Here is a 23,684-nt window from a genome sequence, read left to right as displayed (position 1 = left end):
TAATCAAACACGGCTCACTCCCCGGTCACGCAGGGGAGGAGCTTGCTCTGACTGGGTACACACACACAAGGGACCAGGGAGGTTCAGCTGATGTCAAGCAAATTGCCTGTTGCAGGAATTCTCCCCTATTTCAGATCAGCTTGCTATTTGAGATTACATTTCTTCAATAATACAGGACACAAGATTTAAAAGAAAGGCGCCAAATATGGCTGAAGAAATAACTTTCTTTTTAAGTAATTAAAAATCAACTCACTGTGTAGTATGTTATCATAAAAATGTTATAGTAAGAAATAAGGTGTCAAGAAGTAGCCTCCACAGCCGAAACGTTGGGTTTCTTTTCTTCTCTTTTCAGCATGGAATAAACCTATTACTTCCATAAAAATGTTATTTCATAAAAATCTAATGCCAACTGAAAAGTTCAAGAATGTGGTGATACTGTCATTTGTTGCTTAGAGTGAAATGTGCATGATGCATTTATCTATTTTGCAGAAGCCCTCTTCTGGAAGAGGAAACGTCTGGAAACAACGCTCTAAGAAATCTTTTAACAATTTCAGGGCTGTTTGCCTAAAAAAGGTAAGACGACAGTATAATAACTGAAAATAGTTTTACTCTTTCAATGAATGCTAAGAATCTTAAAATCACTAATTAAGCATTTCATTGTTTTAAACTTTTTTTTAGAAAACTAACAAGAAAGCTAATAAGACATTATATTAGTTATATATTATATTATTAATGTTTAATATAATGTATATATATTATATGATTATAGAATATATTATACATTATTTTAGTTGTCAGCTCAAATATTTTAATAATGCCTATAGATTGTCCAGTGATTGCTGTACAATAGGAGCTTTCCTGTTCAGGGACATAATATAATTATAATATAATGCTTCCCAACACAATATACCACCTCTTTGAAGAATATGTGTTCCGTTTATGTGTTCTGAGTATCTATCAATACAACCTCTGGTAAACATATATTGATCAAACTGGCAGGGCAGAGAGTTAAAGGTTAATACAGTGAGTTAAAAGCTAAAAATATTAGCCCTTCTCTGTCCTGTGCTTTAAAAAAATGATAGCTGACAACTGCTGACTTGTCCAGAATAACTAAGATGCTCCGAAACAGGCAGACACTCGTCCATGTACAGTTATACGTACATGTACAGTATGCCTTCACAGTGCTGGGGCACACTGCCTGCTCTTTTCAAGGGGAAAACCATATTTCTGGAGACTTTCATGTTGATGATGACAACAAATTCCATGCCGCTGGAGTGAAGCAAGACGAGTTTTACACTTTGCCCAGCTCTCCATATTGGGTAAGAGCTGTGCAGCCCAGCTCGTGTTTACTCCAACTCCTCTGTCTGTGTAGGTGGGTGAGTGGGAAATTGGGAATGTGAACCTGATCCAACACTGATCACTCAGGCAGTAAACTTGTATTGTTCGCTGGATACCACACATAACTGCTTTACAGCAGGGATAACTCCCCTCATTCCCAGCATAACACAGCTTTTGTGTTCAGTAGTCTCATAATAAAAGCAAGAAACAGCCTGCTCTCTCTCTTTTTTTTTTGCAGTGTACTTTGTGATCACAATGCACAGCAGTGTCGATGATGAATATGGGCACTGACAATCATACACTAGAAATCTTTATCTGCCCATAAAGCCCTTAAAATTATGAATAAGGAAATCCTTTCTTAGTTAAAAAGTTATTTGCTCTAGATACCGTTATTGAAGGTGTAGGTTTGATACTGTACTGACTTAGGCTTGTTTACTTAACATTGAGCAGTTCTCACGCACAAGAAGGCCAGGTGATTTTCTCAGGGAAACAGTGATAATGAAGCACTGAAAAAATTTGGTAAGCGTCCTGCTGAAAAGCTGAAGAGATGTCGGATTTTCTAAAGGGAGCAAACCGCTCAAGGATTACTCTCTTTTTACTCGCTAACATTTACTTTGCAATCTGGCTGCACAGTCAACACAAATGGATAGAAATGTACAGTCATTAACGCTGTTAAGAAATAGTGCCTGTATAATGCTAATTGGTTTAACATGTTGAACACTTCATACATGTTATTTTGTAAACTATGATTTTAAATTTAAATTAACTTTTCTTTTTTTTAAAATCAGAAATACATATTTGGGGAGCCTGTTTGTTTTCTAGCGATAAAAACTGAAATTTGAGTCTATCAAAGACAAAATGTTATCAAAGGCAAATCATTTAATGAGCTGTAAAAAATGAATGGCAGATTTAATGCAGAATGCACACCCTATTCCTAAACAAAGAAATCTGATAACAGTGTTACCGAAAAACATGACCACCACCCCTTCTGTGTTCTTCCCAATAACGCAACTACACTGGGGAACTGTCATTTCATTATGGAAACACTAGTACATATAGGTTATAACACTATTGTGTTTTCCAATTTTTTCACATGTAACAGGGATATTATTTTGAACAAAAGATTCAGTGTGAGAAAAAAAAACAGAGCTATGGTATGTTATTTTTTCCTAATTTTCACTATTTCAATTTTCGAATCACAAAAGACAAACAGGAAAAAAATAACGATAATACCACAATTCCACTGCTCTGATTTCATGAGTTGTTCCACAGATTAAAAGGAAAAGCCTTGTACTGTCCCAAAAAGTTATCTATAGCAGTGGCACAGTTTTAAGGGTGAAATGTGATTAAAATTGGAATTAATTTTTTTATGCCAAATTCTACAACAAAGCTTACCTGAGGAACTCCTGCACTGTCCAGCCAGTCTCGGTAAATAGCTTCAAGGGTAAGGCCATCTCTGGAATATAACAGTGCACTGTACTGTAATAATTGTTATAAAAATGGATGAAGACATAAGAAGGTAACATCAGCTTTGGAAAACCCAGACTCAGAGAAGCTTTCGTTATGATATTTTTCCATTTACGTACAAATAAGAACAGCCCCAAGTCACATAACAGAACATCAGACACAAGAGATTTTTGAAAGGGTAATAAAAAGACAGCAATGCCTACTCTAAACCTACAGTAGTATTTAGTATCAAGGGAAAGTACAGTAGCTATGTGATTTTCATGCTTGTCATTAAAGACAGCGAGCAGAGCAGACTTTGTATTTGCTCATTCTAACCATTTACAAATTGTTGAACTATTTCTCTACTAATCTACTACTAACTAATCTCACTGCCAATTAAAATTATTAGTTGCTCAGCAAAGTAAAAATAATCATCAAGAAAGCTTTCAGTTAATTAAAATAATGTTCTTATTTATGTAACTGTCAAATAAGATGGTCCCTCTGTCCTTCATAACATGCCATAAATGAAGAATTGATTCCATGACTAGATTTTCAAACAGCTACTTGAACAACCTTAGCAAACCTGTGGCACACATATTGATCAATTAGCTAAATTTGCACTTTTTAGTCTGAGCTGTCACTGACAAGAACATTAATTACAGCAGATTGTTGTACTGCATTAGAATTGCTTATAATGATCACATTTTAGGTTGGTATTTGTTAGCTAAGAGCAATTAGCTTAATCAACAAGGAATATTTACATTCTGTTCCACAACATTTTTGGTGACATTTGGCAACTTAATATTCTCTTATGAACTAGGGTATATTTTAGGACTAGAGTTTTTCATTTTGAATTAAATAATGGATTTTTGATGCGATTGTGAACTTCTCATGGTGTAGTTACTGCTGAAACTATCAATTACTTGGAGCTGATTCAATTGCTTCCAGTGACCTGCCTGTAGAAAAAAATGATTTTTATAATGATCATTAGAAACTCCAACTTCATTAGAAGACCCAACATCCTTCTTTCTTTGGGATGCTTCTCTTATTCATACAGTATATAGAAAAATTTGATGTCTGTATAATGTTTAAAGAAATACCAAAGCGTATTATGTTCCAGATGAAATAGAAATGTTTCGGCATTGGCCACCTGATGTGACACAACTGTTATGATGGCAAATGCTTAATTGGGATTACAGGAAATTGAGTCTATTCGTTAGTGCAAGAATTACCTGATGATGGCACATACTGTATGTTTTTGACCAATTCTCACAACCTTCTGTAAATCAATTAATGGAATTCCCCAAGGCTTATTTCAGGGGTTCAGTGAGGTGACTGCCTTCACAACTACATTTATTTAGTACTGTCTAGACTGCAATTAATACAGTGACAGCTTCATATTTAACGTATTTGAAAATACCAGGAATTTGCATCAAGGTGATTTCTGAATTGGAATTTGACCTTATAAATGGGATGGCCAAAAAACCTCTCAGGTATTTTCATCATAGCTTGTTTTGATGATATGAAAGGGGTGACCGGAGCCGGCCACTCACAAGGCAGTTGAGAGATGCTGATGCTTATCACATCCTCCTTACTACAGACACTGTGTATGAGCAAGCTGTGTCAATACTGCAGTAAACTGTGAAAGACATGATGTGAAGGTTTAGAGTTATTTTGCTCTTATATAAACAGCAGATACAGAACAATGCAACACAAAATAGAGTTTCAAAAGACACAATAAAATATGCACTTCTTAAGCATCATGCAATACCCTCAAGAAGGTCAAAGTGTTTAAACATTGCCACAATTCTGACACCAAAGTCTTTCTTCATACCACAGTTATCAAAACCACAATTTTCCATGGAATGCAAAAACAGTTCGTGCATTTTTCTCACAATTTTCACCTTCAAATGTTAATAACACATTTCCAAATGAATGTTTTTTTTTACCACTGATAGCAATTGTAACCATCTATTGTTGTCAGTTCTAGGCTTGCCGTTTTACTTGTTGGTAAATCACATAAACTGGAAAGAGCTTGTGTATTGTTTTAATTTTTTCAGGCTACTGAACTGGATTTTATCAATAAAAAAACTGATAAAATAACAGTGTTATTAAATGTTATTAATGCCTCTAATTGCTGACAGTACACAGCAAAATCTGAACAAGAGGAGCACAATACTGTGCACACTTGCTTTCACTTGCAAAGTTCACTTCACTTATATCTGTCAAAACGTTTACTAATTAAATACATTTAACATTAAAATTAGGCCATATTGGGGTGTTACGTGATTTTTGGTGTTTATGATTCATCATGTCAAACACCATGATTATTGAGACGTTTGATTTGAAACAAACTAATCCAAACTAAAAAAAACTAAAATGGATTAGTTAAAATTATTAACTCAAAATTTGATAATGATGAAACATGGATTGTTTTAATTGCATGTGTTGTTTAAACTGCTGATCCTCTTTATTTGTAGTTTGAAACACAGCTGACAAGTGACAGTGAATAATTTTGATAATTTGTTAAACGTATCTGAAATGTTGGTGGCCAGCTTTGCATACATTTCTCATAATTAGAACAAAGATTGTTTTTAAAAAAGTAATTACAGTTTTAAAGGTGTTTTTTCTTAAAAATAAAAAAAACAAAAACAAAATCACCATAAAGATGTATGCGTATCACAAAAAACACAGCTGTAAATGTGGCATCGACTACAAACAGCTACTGTAACTCATAACACAGCCAAGAAGGGATAGTTTGAAGAGAAATACTGTATTGTACTGGAAAATATTCTCTATATTTATGCACTCTTCAAATGAAATAGTGTAATGGTGAATTCAAAATTGTTATTTCAGTACTTTTTTCAGCTTACATATCGCATATTGCTACCACTGAAAATCAAAGACACAAATTAAAAATAAATAGGACTGGCAAGTTCTAAAATAAAAATGCAGACATGAGCAGCAAACACCAATATGAATGGATCAATTCTGTAAGGGAAAATATGGAGAATGTGTTTTTCTCCATTACAAATGAGTTTGGCTTTTGCCTCCTGTAATGACGCGTAGGAAAGATCCAAAGTGATTTCCATGAAACATCTGGTCAGCATGAAAAGGTAGAGACTTCTATTGGCTCTCCCTGGGATTGCAAAGATAAACTAAAAGAAAAAAGGGCTTACTTAGTCTAGACTTCTAAACCTGCAATTATAAACCGTTTATATACTGTACAGGGAATACGTAGTGCAGGCAGAAGAAGTCTTTTGAAAGCTAGAATACTGTATATGTAATCAGAAACAATAAATTAAGTGAACAAAAGAGAAACCAACAACTATAAAAAAGCCTTTATTGGAACCTTTAGTGTTTGCTGCAGTTTTAATGCCTCTCGGTATATGTATTGGAAACAACTACAGGTATTTTAGCTTCACATTGGTAGTGTTTCATTAAATGTCAGTTTTAAATGACTGACACACTAACTAGAATGACAATGCCCATTCTAGAGCTCTACTTATGTCTAACACATAAGTAGTAGTATAATATGTCTGAATTCTGCACACTTGTTATCAGATGTTAAGGAAATGAAAGAACGCAAAAACAAGCCTGTTAAATAACAATATGGTTCAAATTTCTTTCTTTCTGGTAACAATTTTCAATATATTTTATCATTGTGATCACTAAAGTAGACCTTTAAGGCAGGGAATGTAAGCGACTTAGCCATGTCCACATTAATTAGGACCTAATAGTCTTGTTTAATTGCTTGTAAAATAACTGCATGATAATTGTATAATTTCATTTGAACCATGTCAGTTTCTAACTTCTGAATATAGTTCATTATACTATGTTAACTGAAGGGGTTGAATTGCATCTCATCTGTGCTGGTCACTGCCAATATACTGTAGGCAATTACATATAACAACAGTGTAAAACTGCATTACAACTAATAGTTTTCAATGATAGCAGGCTGAGAAAACAATGTATGTGCAAAACCAGTAACAGAACTCAACAAAGGTGATTTAAGGAAGTATATGAAAGGACACAAAGTCAATATTTCCTTTATATCTGAATGTATGTATAACATTTGCATTTGTCTAGGAGGGATGTTCTGTTTTTTAAAACAAAATGGTATCACACACTGAAAACGCCCCAATGCATTTAATAGGAACTGCTTGTCACGCACGTTGAATTAAACACACCTACCTCGTTATCTCTGGGAAACTTTCCAGCAGCATATTCAAAAAATCCTGCGTGACAAGTGAAGGATGGTAAATTTTATGCCTCTTCAAAAGCACTAGTAGGGCAGAATACAAATGCCTTCCTAAGTCATAGGACTTTACTTTGTTTCTTACTTAATTATGGACTAATTTTATAAGAATTTAGTGTGCTTAGCACAGGGGGATCATGGTTATAGAATATGCTAAAACACATTTACCAATTATACAACATGAAGGAAAGAATATTGAGAAAAGGAAGGAATATGTTCCCTACTTTAGGGAAGCCTGTCACATTACAGATATTTCACAGCTGTGAAACAAATTGAAAATGCATCCCACTGTTCTCTTTCATTATTATTCTATTTTAAACAGTGTGGTAAATGTAAACATTGATTTTAAATGAAACATTATGAAATAAGATGAACCCTTCTACCTGGCTGGGCAAGTGTGTTACTTTTTTATTAAACAATGCTTGCATTCTTTGTGGAACCTCTTAACTCTCAGTCTTTCAGCAAAGCTCTGTGCAAAATTACTTGTGAGTTACGCAACATAAACTTTATAACACATTAAAAATATGGGTAATGAAGACCAGAAATTTGTACCAAAAAGTTACATTTTTGTTGGTACTGTTGTAGATTGAATAATCAAGTACCAGAGAAAATAAGATCCAAAGACGTCGTGAACAATAAAAGCATAACTTGTTGGAGTACTTTTTACATGGCTTTTCTCATTGACTGAAATGATTGTAAGATCAATAATATGTGGACACTCTAGTGCTTCAAAGACACTGAGCGTTACATTATAAAAGGGCTGTAAAGTGTCTAAGAGACCAGCCTACCTGAGACAGAATGAGCTGACCATGGAACTTTTGCACAAACTGGCAAAAGAATTTAAGGAACCGATCGTCTCCTATTTTGCTCGCAAGAAAGTAGAGCAGAAAGTATCCCTTTAAAAAAAAGAAAGGACAAGCCTAAATTATTTCGAGTTCTTGGAACGGATCAACGTGCCTTGCCTGGGTTTCTCACTGTACGCAAAAACTGAAAGCATCATGGCGCTTTCTGTGACAGACTGCTCAATAATGAACAAGTGTTTCCTTCTGATTTGCTATTTTTTTCCCACACAACTAACCACAATGGTACCACCAGTTAATAGATCCTTACTTCAATTAAATTTATTAATAAAAAATGTAATAAATTTACGTAGAAAAATGTCATTTAAAATTGCAACATGAACACGTTCATTGCCAATTTCCAAGAGATACTGTACCTCTGTTTTAATATGTGTTAAATATTTCACAATTGTATCTATAATAACTACAGCATAGCACAATTTCATGGACATCTACATCCCAAATCAGTTTAGGAATCATAATTTACAGTATCTTTCTACAGGAATTAGTATATTTTTAAACTTCACCGTGTGTGTAATATTTATAGCTACAAATGTACAGGTATTCTTAGATTCATAAATGAATATACATTAGGTAACAGAATTAGGACATCTTTGTCATTTCTTCACTGTGATTAAAGGGTAAGAAGGAAGAAACTGCATTACTAAATAATGTTATTCTGACTCATCCTTATTTTAAATAAAGTATGTCAAACATAATAGTTGCACACATCAGCCTTTAATGAATCAATCAGTGGAATGTTTTTCAGTCAAAATGCTTAGCTGGCTTAATAACACTGAGAGATATGTTTAGAACTACCACAAACAGAAAAAAAGAAATTCTTCCATAGAAGATTGAGCAAAGGTAGTAATTTTTACCTTTGGTCACTACTGATGCTGTAAATAATTAATACTGTAAATGTTCTATTACATTTCCAGTCTTTGTAACTTTAACTGTTAAACTTTAACTGTTAAAAAACCATCATGAACACCAAGCACCACTCTCTTTTAATTTGTAAATTCTTTATTTCATATAAAATTAGATGTTTTTACTGAAGTGTTGAACACAACAAAAGTGTAGTGTGCTGTTCTGTATCTGACACATAAAGGTTGTGATTTCTTATAGCTGGAATACAGCAAGAGAGCGTTTTTTAATAACTTACCTTTAAATAGTGAACCTGCATGAAGATTTTTTCTGGATTGAGGCCATGTTTGACAAGGGAAGCACCAGAGTCACTGACGTCTCCTGTGCGCTCTCTGTTCGGCCTATAAAACACATGTGAAATTTGTCTTCTACCATTCGTACATTTGAAGACAAGCCCCCATTTCAATGCCTTTATATATACTGTAGTAAATATTTGTTTTATTTAGGTTTTGTGGTTGTTAATATCCAGAAGATCTGGGGTAGATTTCAGCATAGGAACTACAGTATTTCCAGTAAAACAGGTCTCAACTAAACTTTGCCTGTATTTGGTCTTCTAAGAATTCACAGGAAAACCATTATTTCCTGTGAATGCTATAACTTGAAAATTCTGTTGTGAGTCACTTTAACACGCAGAATTCTTTGCATTAATTTACTTTTGAAATGTGGATTACATAGCTGCACCTTCTATAATCGAACAAATTTTTCTTCTGTGCATTCAACAGATCTTTGCGTTACAAGACTGCTGAGTTTCAAGCACTTGATAAATACATTTTTATGATGTCTGTGCATGTACTGTAAAAGGAGTTCATTCCATTACCAACTATGAAAACCTCCCCCGTTTTAGTTTGTTTTTAAACCAAACAAAGTCTTCTCTGTGCAGCAAGCACACGCCATTCCAGCTGAGGCTTGCCCAAGCTTATGGATCCAGCTTCAGAACAGCACAGATGTATTACTGTCGTAAGACACTAAAACTCTTGGCTTTGCCCTTCAGTCATTGGTGTTTTCAATTTTTCTGTGGAACGAGCAAAACTAAATGACAGGGATTGCACCTGACACAGAAAATTGGAAAAGTAACGTGGTACCCAGACTAGTCTTTTCATCACGACAGCATATTTTTTAAGTGTTTCAAACATCTGCCTCATTTTAGAAATGGATAGCAGACATTCGCTCCCACATCTGTAGTCCCACTGCATGGTAAGAAACGATAAGCCTGACCCTTTTGTTCAAACTGGTATCTCACTGAGCCACGTATTACCTACAGAAAGCTTTGCGCTGTTGAAACGTGGCCCTGTGCGTCTATTGCTGACACCAATTCATCTGAAGCATGTAAGACAATTACTCTTTAGAGACCAAAGCAAGAAAATGCCTTATTAAATGATTCATCTTCATTCCAAGTAGCAGATTATTCCCATTACAGCCATATGATTAGTGAGAACATTGCTGGGGAAGGAAATTGTAACATTTTATTTGGATTCCAACACAAAAAAAGGAAAGAGTTTAGCATGTAGAAAGTGTGTTTGAAAAATTTTGCATTTTTAACCCTTTTTGAGCGACAGCCGCGTGGCTTAGCAAAAATCGCAAATGTGGGCCAAAAGTTGTCGTCAAGGAAACAACAAAACAACACTTTTCCTGCATTTCAACTGCCTCCAAAAGCACAGAAAAGGCATCAGTAAATGTCTACTTCTCATTCAAACCCTAACCCTAACTCGGGCACTTGTATTACACCAATCAAACACCTTGCCTTCACATCCTGTGTTCAGAAAGTTACCCAAATCACTCCAAACTCATCAGAAACATTTAATGCAATGTTTCAAAGCACCTTCATCGTATCTGCACTGAATCTGTTGTACAATTCCAGTATTGTTGGTTTGGTCACCTGCTGCTGGAATGCAGCATGAAATATGACTGATTTGTGTTGTATCGGGGTCAGCATCACAATTCCCACTAAAGTTTGGCTAAAAGTATCATTTTATTTGGATTCCAATACAAAAATGAAAGAGTTTAGCATGTAGAAAGTGTGTTTGAAACATTTTGCATTTTTAACCCTTTTTGAGCGACAGCCGCGCGGCTTAGCAAAAATCGCAAATGTGGGCCAAAAGTTGTCATCAAGGAAACAACAAAACAACACTTTTCCTGCATTTCAACTGCCTCCAAAAGCACAGCAAAGGTATCAGTAAATGTCTATTTCTCATTCAAACCCTAACCCTAACCCTAGCTCGGGCACTTGTATTACACCAATCAAACACCTTGCCTTCACATCCTGTGTTCAGAAAGTTACCCAAATCACTCCAAACTCATCAGAAACATTTAATGCAATGTTTCAGAGCACCTTCATCGTATCTGCACTGAATCTGTTGTACAATTCCAGTATTGTTGGTTTGGTCACCTGCTGCTGGAATGCAGCATGAAATATGACTGATTTGTGTTGTATCGGGGTCAGCATCACAATTCCCACTAAAGTTTGGCTAAAAGTATCATTTTATTTGGATTCCAATACAAAAACGAAAGAGTTTAGCATGTAGAAAGTGTGTTTGAAAAAATTAGCATTTTTAACCCTTTCTGAGCGACAGCCGCGCGGCTTAGCAAAAATCGCAAATGTGGGCCAAAAGTTGTCGTCAAGGAAATAACAAAACAACACTTTTCCTGCATTTCAACTGCCTCCAAAAGCACAGCAAAGGCATCAGTAAATGTCTACTTCTCATTCAAACCCTAAACCCTAACCCTAGCTCGGGCACTTGTATTACACCAATCAAACACCTTGCCTTCACACCCTGTGTTCAGAAAGTTACCCAAATCATTCCAAACTCATCAGAAACATTTAATGCAATGCTTCAAAGCACCTTCATCGTATCTGAACTGAATCTCTTTTACAATTCCAGTATTTTTGGTTTGGTCACCTGCTGCTAGAATGCAGCATGAAATACAGATGCAGCCATTCAAAGTGCGCGGCACAGACACCGCGGTACAGATACCGCAGGTATGATGACACGGGATACCGCGGTGCGTGATTGGTTGACCGACAGGGGCACTCGTGGTCCGTTGGTCTGTCGTAGAAAGACTTACTGTAAACGTCTTTACTGTGCCCGTTGTAGATATTGAATTTTACCACTGAAGGGAAATCTTAGTAGCTGAGCATAAAAAGAATAGGAGCATACTGTAACGCGTGTGAAGGCCATAAACGATATTAATTTTGGAACGTAAACATACAGTATATAGCTGGTCTTGGTACTTTAAAGAAAAAAATACACACCGGTATTCCATTTCTCCCTAAACATTGTAAGCTTCGAAGTCTTTAACTAACGTGATACCGGAGTCAACAAGCATACTTTTAGAATTTGATTAAAAGGGAATATAATATGGAATCGCGTATCTAAAGAATTTAATAACGGTATGATTATATCCGTGTACTGCGGCAGGGCTGTGTAGGGCTGTTTCGCCTGCCTGATCATGCGAGCTCTCTTGTAGCCTACTGGTCTAGGTGCGTGACTACCAACTGGCAGGTTGTGTGTTCGAATCCAGCTGGTGCTGAACTTTTATTTTAACAAACATTTCTTCGAAAAAATAGGTAAGCGATATTATGGACAATCAGTTGACTTTTATATTTCAAAATATCGCAACATGATCGATATTTGCGATATTTTGAACATATCTTCCCTTCTGACAGCGGTTCCTGCTTCTATTGTGTGTGTGTGTGCAACAGTAAATTTTTATAGAGAAATGGAGGCTGGACAGTATGCGTTACAATATAAACATTTATATTGATTTAAATCGTGTTCTGATTTAAATCGCAAACGCGTGTTTAATTATGTGTTTTTAATCATAATCAGGCTAATGCATTTCTACATTTTCTGTATGAACCTCTAAGCTGGTGTTTAAATTGAGTGTAAGGTAATTTATGCTTCTAAAGTCATGGTCAGTATTATTGTACTGTGCTGTACTGTGTCACATTATTTTATAGCGTTTTTATTGCGTTATTAAATCCGGTGGCGCTGTGTTAGTTTCCTGACTCACATTATTTAAACTACCACATTGATCATTCATCTCTAAATAAACTTTATTTTATATAGCGTTTTAAGCGATTAGGTAATTAGATTGCTCATAAACCTAATCGCTTTTTCTACATAAACACAGCGTGATTGCTCTCTGAAAATGCTTTTCCTTTATTTTTAAAGTAGGCTCAGATTTCAACTATAGATCGTATTATTATAAACTTTCTTGGAAAAATGTATTTTATGTAAACCATGTTTGCTATTAATTCATTTAGGGCTAAAATACGTTCATTGTCTTCCAATCGAGTTGAGTTGACATTGGAAGCCTGCCACACCCGGACTGTTAAACCAACGCATTAGCACGTCAAAGCCCATTGAGCCAGTATTGGCTTTAGTATCCCCCCCTTCTCCCCTCAATTCAATTCAATTCAAGGTGTTTTATTTGCATGACAGATGGGTACAAGCAGTGTTGGGTATGTATATTGTAACGCTTACGGCAGACAGGCACTGTGTAAGAGCCGGCGCACCAGAGCAGCGCACCGAGGGAGCGTCTGCATTTCTAACTTAGTTTTTAAAATTAGTCAAGCAATATGAAGCATCTCCTTTTACTTAGTGCCTGAGCATAAAAAGAATAGGAGCATACTGCAACGCGTGTGAAGGCCATAAACGATATTAATTTTGGAACATAAACATACAGTATATGGCTGGTCTTGGTACTTTAAAGAAAAAAATACACACCAGTATTCCATTTCTCCCTAAACATTTTAAGCATCGAAGTCTTTAACTAACACGATACCGGAGTCAACAAGCATACTTTTAGAATTTGATTAAAAGGGAATATAATATGGAATCGCGTATCTCAAGAAATTAATAACGATATAATTATATTCATGTTGCAAAAGAACTGCAACGGACATAAAAACTCCCTTGCTTTTAACAGAGCGTTCCATAATTTCTAACTACGAAAATGCCAGGTGAAAGGATTTGTAAACATATTTTGTTAAAGCAAGTCAGTTTTTTCCACAACACATAAAAGACATTTTTCCAAGAAAGTTTAGCCTTTGTCACTAATGAAACCACTAAATAAAGACATAAATATAGAAATCTTAAGATTTGTTCTATTTAATGTTGGTAGCAGGATGAACTGTCAGAGTGTATATTTTGTCGCAGAGTTGCTGCAAGATGTTAACAGTGAAAAAGGTATTTAGAAATGAGTTATTTCAAGATGAAAATTTTCAGAATAATTGCAAATCTAGCAGGATAGAGAAAGCACAGAAAACTGGCAGTTAGATTGATCAGATTAGTATGAAAAGTCATTTAGCAAAGGGAATTAGAAGAGTGACAAACTAGTATACTTTAGATCTTTTTTTCTGAACCAGGGACAATCTGATCATGTTTCCCTATAACAATAATAAAAAACTTTATTTGATATATCACCATTAAAGGTGGCATCTCAAAGCAATACAGTAGATGTAAAAACAGATAAAAGGACCACAGATTACAAAGTAAATGCATATAAGAAAGACAAGCAGTTAGAGGTGCTACCAAAATTAGAAAATGAAGCAGATACAGACACTAAGTCTTCTGAAAAGAAAGGTTCTGAGGTTAGATTTAAACTGGCCCTGGTGTGTGTGTGTTTGTGTCTGTCTGTCCTGTGATGGACTGGCGCTATGTCCAGGGTGTATTCTGCCTTGTGTCCATCGCTTACTGGGATAGGCTCCAAATCCTCTGTACTGGATAAAGAGATTAGAAATGGAAGTAAAGGCACTGTGTGGATGGAACTATACACAGTGTTAGAAACCCACTATGAAATGGCAGCATCTCACTGAGAATAAAACATTTTATACTGCTGGCTTAAGGAAACAGCCTTTCCACCTCTCTTGCACATCAGTATCCATACCTAGTTATTTAAACAAATTGCCTCTAATTATAAACATCTTAATATGCTGGCTCTGTGGATCCGCATCAGCTATGTTTGCCCATTCCTTCAATTCATGTGCATCCAACACACAGTTCAACGCTAGCAACTACACAAAATCTAAAATATGAGCTCTACTTGCCACTTACAGTACCAACAGTACCAGCTAACTTTAGTAGTGACATTTTCATGGATCTTTTTAACAATAAAATTTACAACATCAGACTTCAGACACAATTAAACAGGCCTCAAAAAAGTCTGGTACAAACATTTTCAGCATGGAATAAACCGTTACTTTAATGGTATAAACCTTAAATGGATTCATATTCTCAATAAGATTTGGTGCTCAGTAACATGACTTAGAAAATGACAGAACACATACGTATCATGCTTATCCTTCTATTTTTCATAATCGTAAACTCCTTAAGGCAGTTACATTTTCTCTGTTCTGACCTGGAGTTACAGAGAAATTTAAATTCTAATAAGAGATTTGTAATGAGGAAAGTCATACCAATCACTCATACAGTACCAGGATTTGCAATTACAATACAAATACTTTCTTTCTGTATGTGTTTATTTTGCAGTTTGAGTCTATGGCATTCCTTTGGGGGTCTATACTCCAAGGCATGACTTTTTTATGTATAAACATCAGTATTTACTGCTATTAATTACTGTACGATTTATAGTTGAAATCTGAGCCTAGATATAAAGTTAGATATAAAGTTAAAATCTCGACAAAGCAATGTAGGAAATACAGAGAAAATAAATCCTTTCTGACATCTAAAATCAGTTTCGATCAAGGTCTCTAAAACGAACAAGAAAAAGAAGATTTTCGGAGGGCAATCACGCTGTGTTTATATAGAATAAGTGATTTATGAGCAATCTAATTTCTTGTTCGTTTAAAACAGTGAAATGTCAGCTGTAAAAGATCGCACCAGAAACAGCACTCTCTCTGCCTGTCATAGACGTTCAGGAAAGGCTGAATGAAGTCATGTCAAGTACAATAATTCGGAGATCAATAATAACAGTTGTAGGACAGTATATAAGGAGGATAAGGATTTTGAAGTTGACTCGAAATCTGATAGGTAACCAGTGCAAGGACTTGAAAACAGGTGTAATGCATCCCTGATAGGATTCTTGCTGTCATATTCTGAACATATTGAAGATTGCTCAGTGTGGATTTAATTTCCTCAGTGAACAGGATGTGCATTTATTAATTCTAGAAAAAAACTAGATTTCTCTAGTTCTTAGTTTCTCTAGTTCCCTTTAAAATAAACTATTATTCCACAATGCAGAGTATTACATGGCCAGTATTTACACATGATATTTGTGATTTAAAGAAATTAACACAAGCAGCTTTTGGAGATTTAAGTGTTGGCTGAGTTATTGCAGGATAAAAGACTAGAGATGTTGGCAAGAAGAAGATAGTTTGGGGAAAGCTGAGGAATACACTTATAACAAGAACACTTCCTAATGGGGTTAGGCATACTTTTGATGAAGATGATGAAGTTAACAGACTATATGTTTACATAGATACTGAAATAAGGATTGTATTTTAGATTATGTGTAGTTGCTGGCATTGAACTGTGTGTTGGATGCACATGAATTGAAGGAATGGGCAAACATAGCTGATGCGGATCCACAGAGCCAGCATATTAAGATGTTTATAATTAGAGGCAAGTTGTTTAAATAACTAGGTATGGATACTGATGTGCAAGAGAGGTGGAAAGGCTGTTTCCTTAAGCCAGCAGTATAAAATATTTTATTCTCAGTGAGATGCTGCCATTTCATAGTGGGTTTCTAACACTGTGTATAGTTCCATCCACACAGTGCCTTTACTTCCATTTCTAATCTCTTTATCCAGTACAGAGGATTTGGAGCCTATCCCAGTAAGCAACGGACACAAGGCAGAATACACCCTGGACATAGCGCCAGTCCATCACAGGACAGACAGACACAAACACACACACACCAGGGCCAGTTTTCCCATAAACCAATTAACTTACCAGTATGTTTTGGAGTGCGAGAGGGAGTCATATCACACATATGGAGAAAAACCATGTAACCCAGAGAGAACATGTAAACCCCACACACACAGGATGGCAGGAATTGAACCTAGGACCCCAGTGCTGCAAGATAGCAATGCTAACCACTTTGCCACCATTATTAATGGATGGATATCTTAGTTATCTTTCTAGTTCACAGGTTTGCATGCATAATTTAATTTTGAAAGCCACTGAGACATCAGGTACTACTGTTGTATTTATGAAAAAGAAACAAAACAAAAAACATACTAACAACTGTGCCATCCTACTCCTTAGCTAATACATTTTATTATTCATAAACAGTTAACATTGTTAGCAAAATATTTTTAATTATATTTAACCCTATTTTTTCTTTAGTTTTGTATTTAACTTATTATATGATAGTCAGACTTAATGTATATTTGAACAATGAAAATATATTTTTACAAGATTTTACATTAAGCACTTAAAATTAATATGGTTAATAATAGTAAACTGTAACATGCTGTAACAAGATCGGTTAAACTGCGAAGAAAATACTTTCAGAGAAAATGTTTCAGGTGTGAAGAACATAGATCTCCAATGCAATTTCAACCAAACCTGTTCCCACACACCCTGCCCCCACTACCATTAGAATATACACAAAGCACTCAAATCTTTCGAGCTAATGATCAGGTGACCCGAGAGAGAGCGAGAGAAACACCAAGGGGTGCGGAACCAGGGAACTATTTACATGGAAAACGGGCGATCTCCCCAGACTGTCCGCCCGTTTCACTGTTACCTGGATACCTCTTTATTTAGAACTCACAAACACTGATTTTTAGTTTAGAAGGATTCAAGTAGGGTTTTAGATGAAAGGCAGCGACCTTAATCAAGCCCAAATCACAATTGAACCCATTCAGAGCCTACATTACATTTTAGCGTTTCATTCTGAGCAGAAGACCCTCACACCTGAAGAAGGGGGAGGTGTTTTTCGCTGGAAATCTCGCCTGCTTCTACTTTACAACCGGAGTGCTGGCTGTGACGAATTAAACCGGTTTTACAAGTTTCAATCACAGACCATGTGACATGGGAGTCAGGAAACTCCACCGGATTTAATAACGCTATAAAAACGCTATAAAATAATGTGACTTGGCACAGAACAAGTTTACAGCACAGTACAATAATAAATGCTGACCATGACTTTAGAAGCATAAATTGCCTTACACTCAATTTAAACACAAGCTGTCTTTAGCCCTCTAAGCTGGTTCATACAGAAATGTAGAGATCCAGGCTCAGAACACACAGCTTCATTAGCGAATACATATGCAGGACAACTAGAGAAGACGTTTTACAGAGGATGGATTTTTAGAAACATCCCATCAGTGACATCACTGAAGTCAACTCCTAGGTACTGTAACTGTCGTGTGGATAGTTTCACAAGAATCAGACAAAGGTTTAAGCATCGCTTGTTCTAGATAAAACTGCATAAAAAAAACAACAACCCATAATGTACTTCTTTGCGGCTCTGTTTGCCCAAATCATATATTCACAACGTGAAATCTAGAAAATAATATTACGTAACCAAAATCCGCAATATGGAAACAGAACCTGTGTAATTGTTGATAGATGATGTACTCGTAACATTTTTTCAAGACGAACTACAACATTTAAAAAATGACTTGTATGTACTTGATATCTCTAATCAATCCACGGGTCCCAGCACGAAACGAAACTAAAACGCATACCGTTTCGCGCTTCTTATTAGTTGCTCAAAAGTAATTTGACCTTATGAAATGCATAATATAAACCTAGAAACATATACGTGAGCAGTACTTAAGCACTGTAGTATCGGTGTTAAGACATACCTCTCAAATACTGTAAATCAAGTTAAAAATATCTCAAGACAGATTCTGGTCATAATGAAACCATGTATCGTGTATGTTTTCTTTAAAGTACCGAGACCAGCCATATACTGTATGTTTATGTTCCAAAATTAATATCGTTTATGGCCTTCACACGCGTTGCAGTATGCTCCTATTCTTTTTATGCTCAGCTACTAAGATTTCCCTTCAGTGGTAAAATTAGATATGAATAGTCAATACTTAAACGGGCACAGTTAAGACATTAAATATACATATACATACTGTATACAGTACAGTTTGCATACGGTAATATGTTTATGTTCCTAAATCAATCTCTTTTATGAGCATGTGAAAGGCATGGTGAATCACTGTACTTTGCATGATTGGAAACAAATGCGTGATTGCGAAATGCTGTGGTGTTACTTTTACAAAGATGGTCAATGAAAAAAAGAATGTTGACCAGGGCAATACTTTGAGTTTACACTTACAGCTTGTCCAAGGTCATTCATTATTAATACTATTAGTAATATCTTCGTTAAAGACTTTGATGGCCACAGCTCAAACATGAGAGGTTGAGCTTTATTAGCTCCACCTTGCGGAAATTCCGGATACTATTATTTTGCTTGTCGTATTATAGGAGAATTTACGGTAACTCGCGGTATTTACCGGTAGCTTGCGGTAGACTGCGTACAGCGTACCGCAAAATAATGCGGTATCGCCCGCGCATTTTGAATGGCTGCATCTGTATGACTGATTTGTGTTGTATCGGGGTCAGCATCACAATTCCCACTAAAGTTTGGCTAAAAGTATCATTTTATTTGGATTCCAATACAAAAAACGAAAGAGTTTAGCATGTAGAAAGTGTGTTTGAAACATTTTGCATTTTTAACCCTTTTTGAGTGACAGCCGCGCGGCTTAGCAAAAATCGCAAATGTGGGCCAAAAGTTGTCGTCAAGGAAACAACTAAACAACACTTTTCCTGCATTTCAACTGCCTCCAAAAGCACAGCAAAGGCATCAGTAAATGTCTACTTCTCATTCAAACCCTAACCCTAACCCTAGCTCGGGCACTTGTATTACACCAATCAAACACCTTGCCTTCACATCCTGTGTTCAGAAAGTTACCCAGATCACTCCAAACTCATCAGAAACATTCAATGCAATGCTTCAAAGCACCTTCATCGTATCTGAACTGATTCTCTTTTACAATTCCAGTATTGTTCGTTTGGTCACCTGCTGCTGGAATGCAGCATGAAATATGACTGGTTTGTGTTGTATCGGGGTCAGCATCACAATTCCCACTAAAGTTGGGCTAAAAGTATCATTTTATTTGGATTCCAATACAAAAAACGAAACAGTTTAGCATATAGAAAGTGTGTTTGAAAAAATTTGCATTTTTAACCCATTTTAAGCGACAGCCGCGCGGCTTAGCAAAAATCGCAAATGTGGGCCAAAAGTTGTCGTCAAGGAAACAACAAAACAACACTTTTCCTGCATTTCAACTGCCTCCAAAAGCACAGCAAAGGCATCAGTAAATGTCTACTTCTCATTCAAACCCTAACCCTAACCTTAGCTCGGGCACTTGTATTACACCAATCAAACACCTTGCCTTCACATCCTGTGTTCAGAAAGTTACCCAAATCACTCCAAACTCATCAGAAACATTTAATGCCATGTTTCAAAGCACCTTTATTGTATCTGCACTGAATCTGTTGTACAATTCCAGTATTTTTGGTTTGGTCACCTGCTGCTGGAATGCAGCATGAAATATGACTGATTTGTGTTGTATCGGGGTCAGCATCACAATTCCCACTAAAGTTGGGCTAAAAGTATCATTTTATTTGGATTCCAATACAAAAAACGAAAGTTTAGCATGTAGAAAGTGTGTTTGAAAAAATTTGCATTTTTAACCCTTTTTGAGCGACAGCCGCGCGGCTTAGCAAAAATCGCAAATGTGGGCCAAAAGTTGTCGTCAAGGAAACAACAAAACAACACTTTTCCTGCATTTCAACTGCCTCCAAAAGCACAGCAAAGGCATCAGTAAATGTCTACTTCTCATTCAAACCCTAACCCTAACCCTAGCTCGGGCACTTGTATTACACCAATCAAACACCTTGCCTTCACATCCTGTGTTCAGAAAGTTACCCAAATCACTCCAAACTCATCAGAAACATTCAATGCAATGCTTCAAAGCACCTTCATTGTATCTGAACTGAATCTGTTGTACAATTCCAGTATTTTTGGTTTGGTCACCTGCTGCTGGAATGCAGCATGAAATATGACTGATTTGTGTTGTATCGGGGTCAGCATCACAATTCCCACTAAAGTTTGGCTAAAAGTATCATTTTATTTGGATTCCAATACAAAAAACGAAAGTTTAGCATGTAGAAAGTGTGTTTGAAAAAATTTGCATTTTTAACCCTTTTTGAGCGACAGCCGCGCGGCTTAGCAAAAATCGCAAATGTGGGCCAAAAGTTGTCGTCAAGGAAACAACTAAACAACACTTTTCCTGCATTTCAACTGCCTCCAAAAGCACAGCAAAGGCATCAGTAAATGTCTACTTCTCATTCAAACCCTAACCCTAACCCTAGCTCGGGCACTTGTATTACACCAATCAAACACCTTGCCTTCACATCCTGTGTTCAGAAAGTTACCCAAATCACTCCAAACTCATCAGAAACATTTAATGCAATGCTTCAAAGCACCTTCATCATATCTGAACTGAATCTGTTGTACAATTCCAGTATTTTTGGTTTGGTCACCTGCTGCTGGAATGCAGCATGAAATATGACTGATTTGTGTTGTATCGGGGTCAGCATCACAATTCCCACTAAAGTTTGGCTAAAAGTATCATTTTATTTGGATTCCAATACAAAAAACGAAAGAGTTTAGCATGTAGAAAGTGTGTTTGAAAAAATTTGCATTTTTAACCCTTTTTGAGCGACAGCCGCGCGGCTTAGCAAAAATCGCAAATGTGGGCCAAAAGTTGTCGTCAAGGAAACAACAAAACAACACTTTTCCTGCATTTCAACTGCCTCCAAAAGCACAGCAAAGGCATCAGTAAATGTCTACTTCTCATTCAAACCCTAACCCTAACCCTAGCTCGGGCACTTGTATTACACCAATCAAACACCTTGCCTTCACATCCTGTGTTCAGAAAGTTACCCAAATCACTCCAAACTCATCAGAAACATTCAATGCAATGCTTCAAAGCACCTTCATTGTATCTGAACTGAATCTGTTGTACAATTCCAGTATTTTTGGTTTGGTCACCTGCTGCTGGAATGCAGCATGAAATATGACTGATTTGTGTTGTATCAGGGTCAGCATCACAATTCCCACTAAAGTTTGGCTAAAAGTATCATTTTATTTGGATTCCAATACAAAAAACGAAAGAGTTTAGCATGTAGAAAGTGTGTTTGAAAAAATTTGCATTTTTAACCCTTTTTGAGCGACAGCCGCGCGGCTTAGCAAAAATCGTAAATGTGGGCCAAAAGTTGTCGCCAAGGAAATAAAAAAACAACACTTTTCCTGCATTTCAACTGCCTCCAAAAGCACAGCAAAGGCATCAGTAAATGTCTACTTCTCATTCAAACCCTAACCCTAACCCTAGCTCGGGCACTTGTATTACACCAATCAAACACCTTGCCTTCACATCCTGTGTTCAGAAACTTACCCAAATCACTCCAAACTCATCAGAAACATTCAATGCAATGCTTCAAAGCACCTTCATTGTATCTGAACTGAATCTGTTGTACAATTCCAGTATTTTTGGTTTGGTCACCTGCTGCTGGAATGCAGCATGAAATATGACTGATTTGTGTTGTATCGGGGTCAGCATCACAATTCCCACTAAAGTTGGGCTAAAAGTATCATTTTATTTGGATTCCAATACAAAAAACGAAAGAGTTTAGCATGTAGAAAGCGTGTTTGAAAAAATTTGCATTTTTAACCCTTTTTGAGCGACAGCCGCGCGGCTTAGCAAAAGTCGCAAATGTGGGCCAAAAGTTGTCGTCAAGGAAATAACAAAACAACACTTTTCCTGCATTTCAACTGCCTCCAAAAGCACAGCAAAGGTATCAGTAAATGTCTACTTCTCATTCAAACCCTAACCCTAACCCTAGTTCGGGCACTTGTATTACACCAATCAAACACCTTGCCTTCACATCCTGTGTTCAGAAAGTTACCCAGATCACTCCAAACTCATCAGAAACATTTAATGCAATGCTTCAAAGCACCTTTATTGTATCTGCACTGAATCTGTTGTACAATTCCAGTATTTTTGGTTTGGTCACCTGCTGCTGGAATGCAGCATGAAATATGACTGATTTGTGTTGTATCGGGGTCAGCATCACAATTCCCACTAAAGTTTGGCTAAAAGTATCATTTTATTTGGATTCCAATAAAAAAAACGAAAGAGTTTAGCATGTAGAAAGTGTGTTTGAAAAAATTTGCATTTTTAACCCTTTTTGAGCGACAGCCGCGCGGCTTAGCAAAAATCGCAAATGTGGGCCAAAAGTTGTCGTCAAGGAAATAACAAAACAACACTTTTCCTGCATTTCAACTGCCTCCAAAAGCACAGCAAAGGCATCAGTAAATGTCTACTTCTCATTCAAACCCTAACCCTAACCCTAGTTCGGGCACTTGTATTACACCAATCAAACACCTTGCCTTCACATCCTGTGTTCAGAAAGTTACCCAGATCACTCCAAACTCATCAGAAACATTTAATGCAATGCTTCAAAGCACCTTCATTGTATCTGAACTGAATCTGTTGTACAATTCCAGTATTTTTGGTTTGGTCACCTGCTGCTGGAATGCAGCATGAAATATGACTGATTTGTGTTGTATCGGGGTCAGCATCACAATTCCCACTAAAGTTTGGCTAAAAGTATCATTTTATTTGGATTCCAATACAAAAAACGAAAGAGTTTAGCATGTAGAAAGTGTGCTTGAAAAAATTTGCATTTTTAACCCTTTTTGAGCGACAGCCGCGCGGCTTAGCAAAAATCGCAAATGTGGGCCAAAAGTTGTCGTCAAGGAAACAACAAAACAACACTTTTCCTGCATTTCAACTGCCTCCAAAAGCACAGCAAAGGTATCAG

The 23,684-nt window shown here is 36.4% G+C and overlaps 1 protein-coding gene across 2 annotated transcripts in view; it reads right to left on the bottom strand.

The window, feature by feature from the left end:
- Positions 1 to 23,684, bottom strand: part of aopep (aminopeptidase O (putative)) — a 137,121-nt gene that overhangs the window by 58,836 nt on the left and 54,601 nt on the right. For both annotated transcript variants that reach the window (XM_088910658.1, XM_088910657.1), the window contains exons 7-10: positions 9,044 to 9,146; positions 7,831 to 7,938; positions 6,979 to 7,022; positions 2,734 to 2,794 (exon numbers count right to left, since the gene is read on the bottom strand). In XM_088910658.1, the coding sequence (XP_088766784.1) occupies positions 2,734 to 2,794; positions 6,979 to 7,022; positions 7,831 to 7,938; positions 9,044 to 9,146 (316 nt within the window). The remainder of the gene's footprint in view (positions 1 to 2,733; positions 2,795 to 6,978; positions 7,023 to 7,830; positions 7,939 to 9,043; positions 9,147 to 23,684) is intronic.

The sequence above is a fragment of the Atractosteus spatula genome, chromosome 3, assembly GCF_055471065.1.
Source record: "Atractosteus spatula isolate fAtrSpa1 chromosome 3, fAtrSpa1.hap1, whole genome shotgun sequence".
Classification (NCBI taxonomy): domain Eukaryota; kingdom Metazoa; phylum Chordata; class Actinopteri; order Semionotiformes; family Lepisosteidae; genus Atractosteus; species Atractosteus spatula.
Note: the sequence above shows the minus strand (reverse complement) of the source record. Positions and strands in the feature narration are given on the sequence as shown.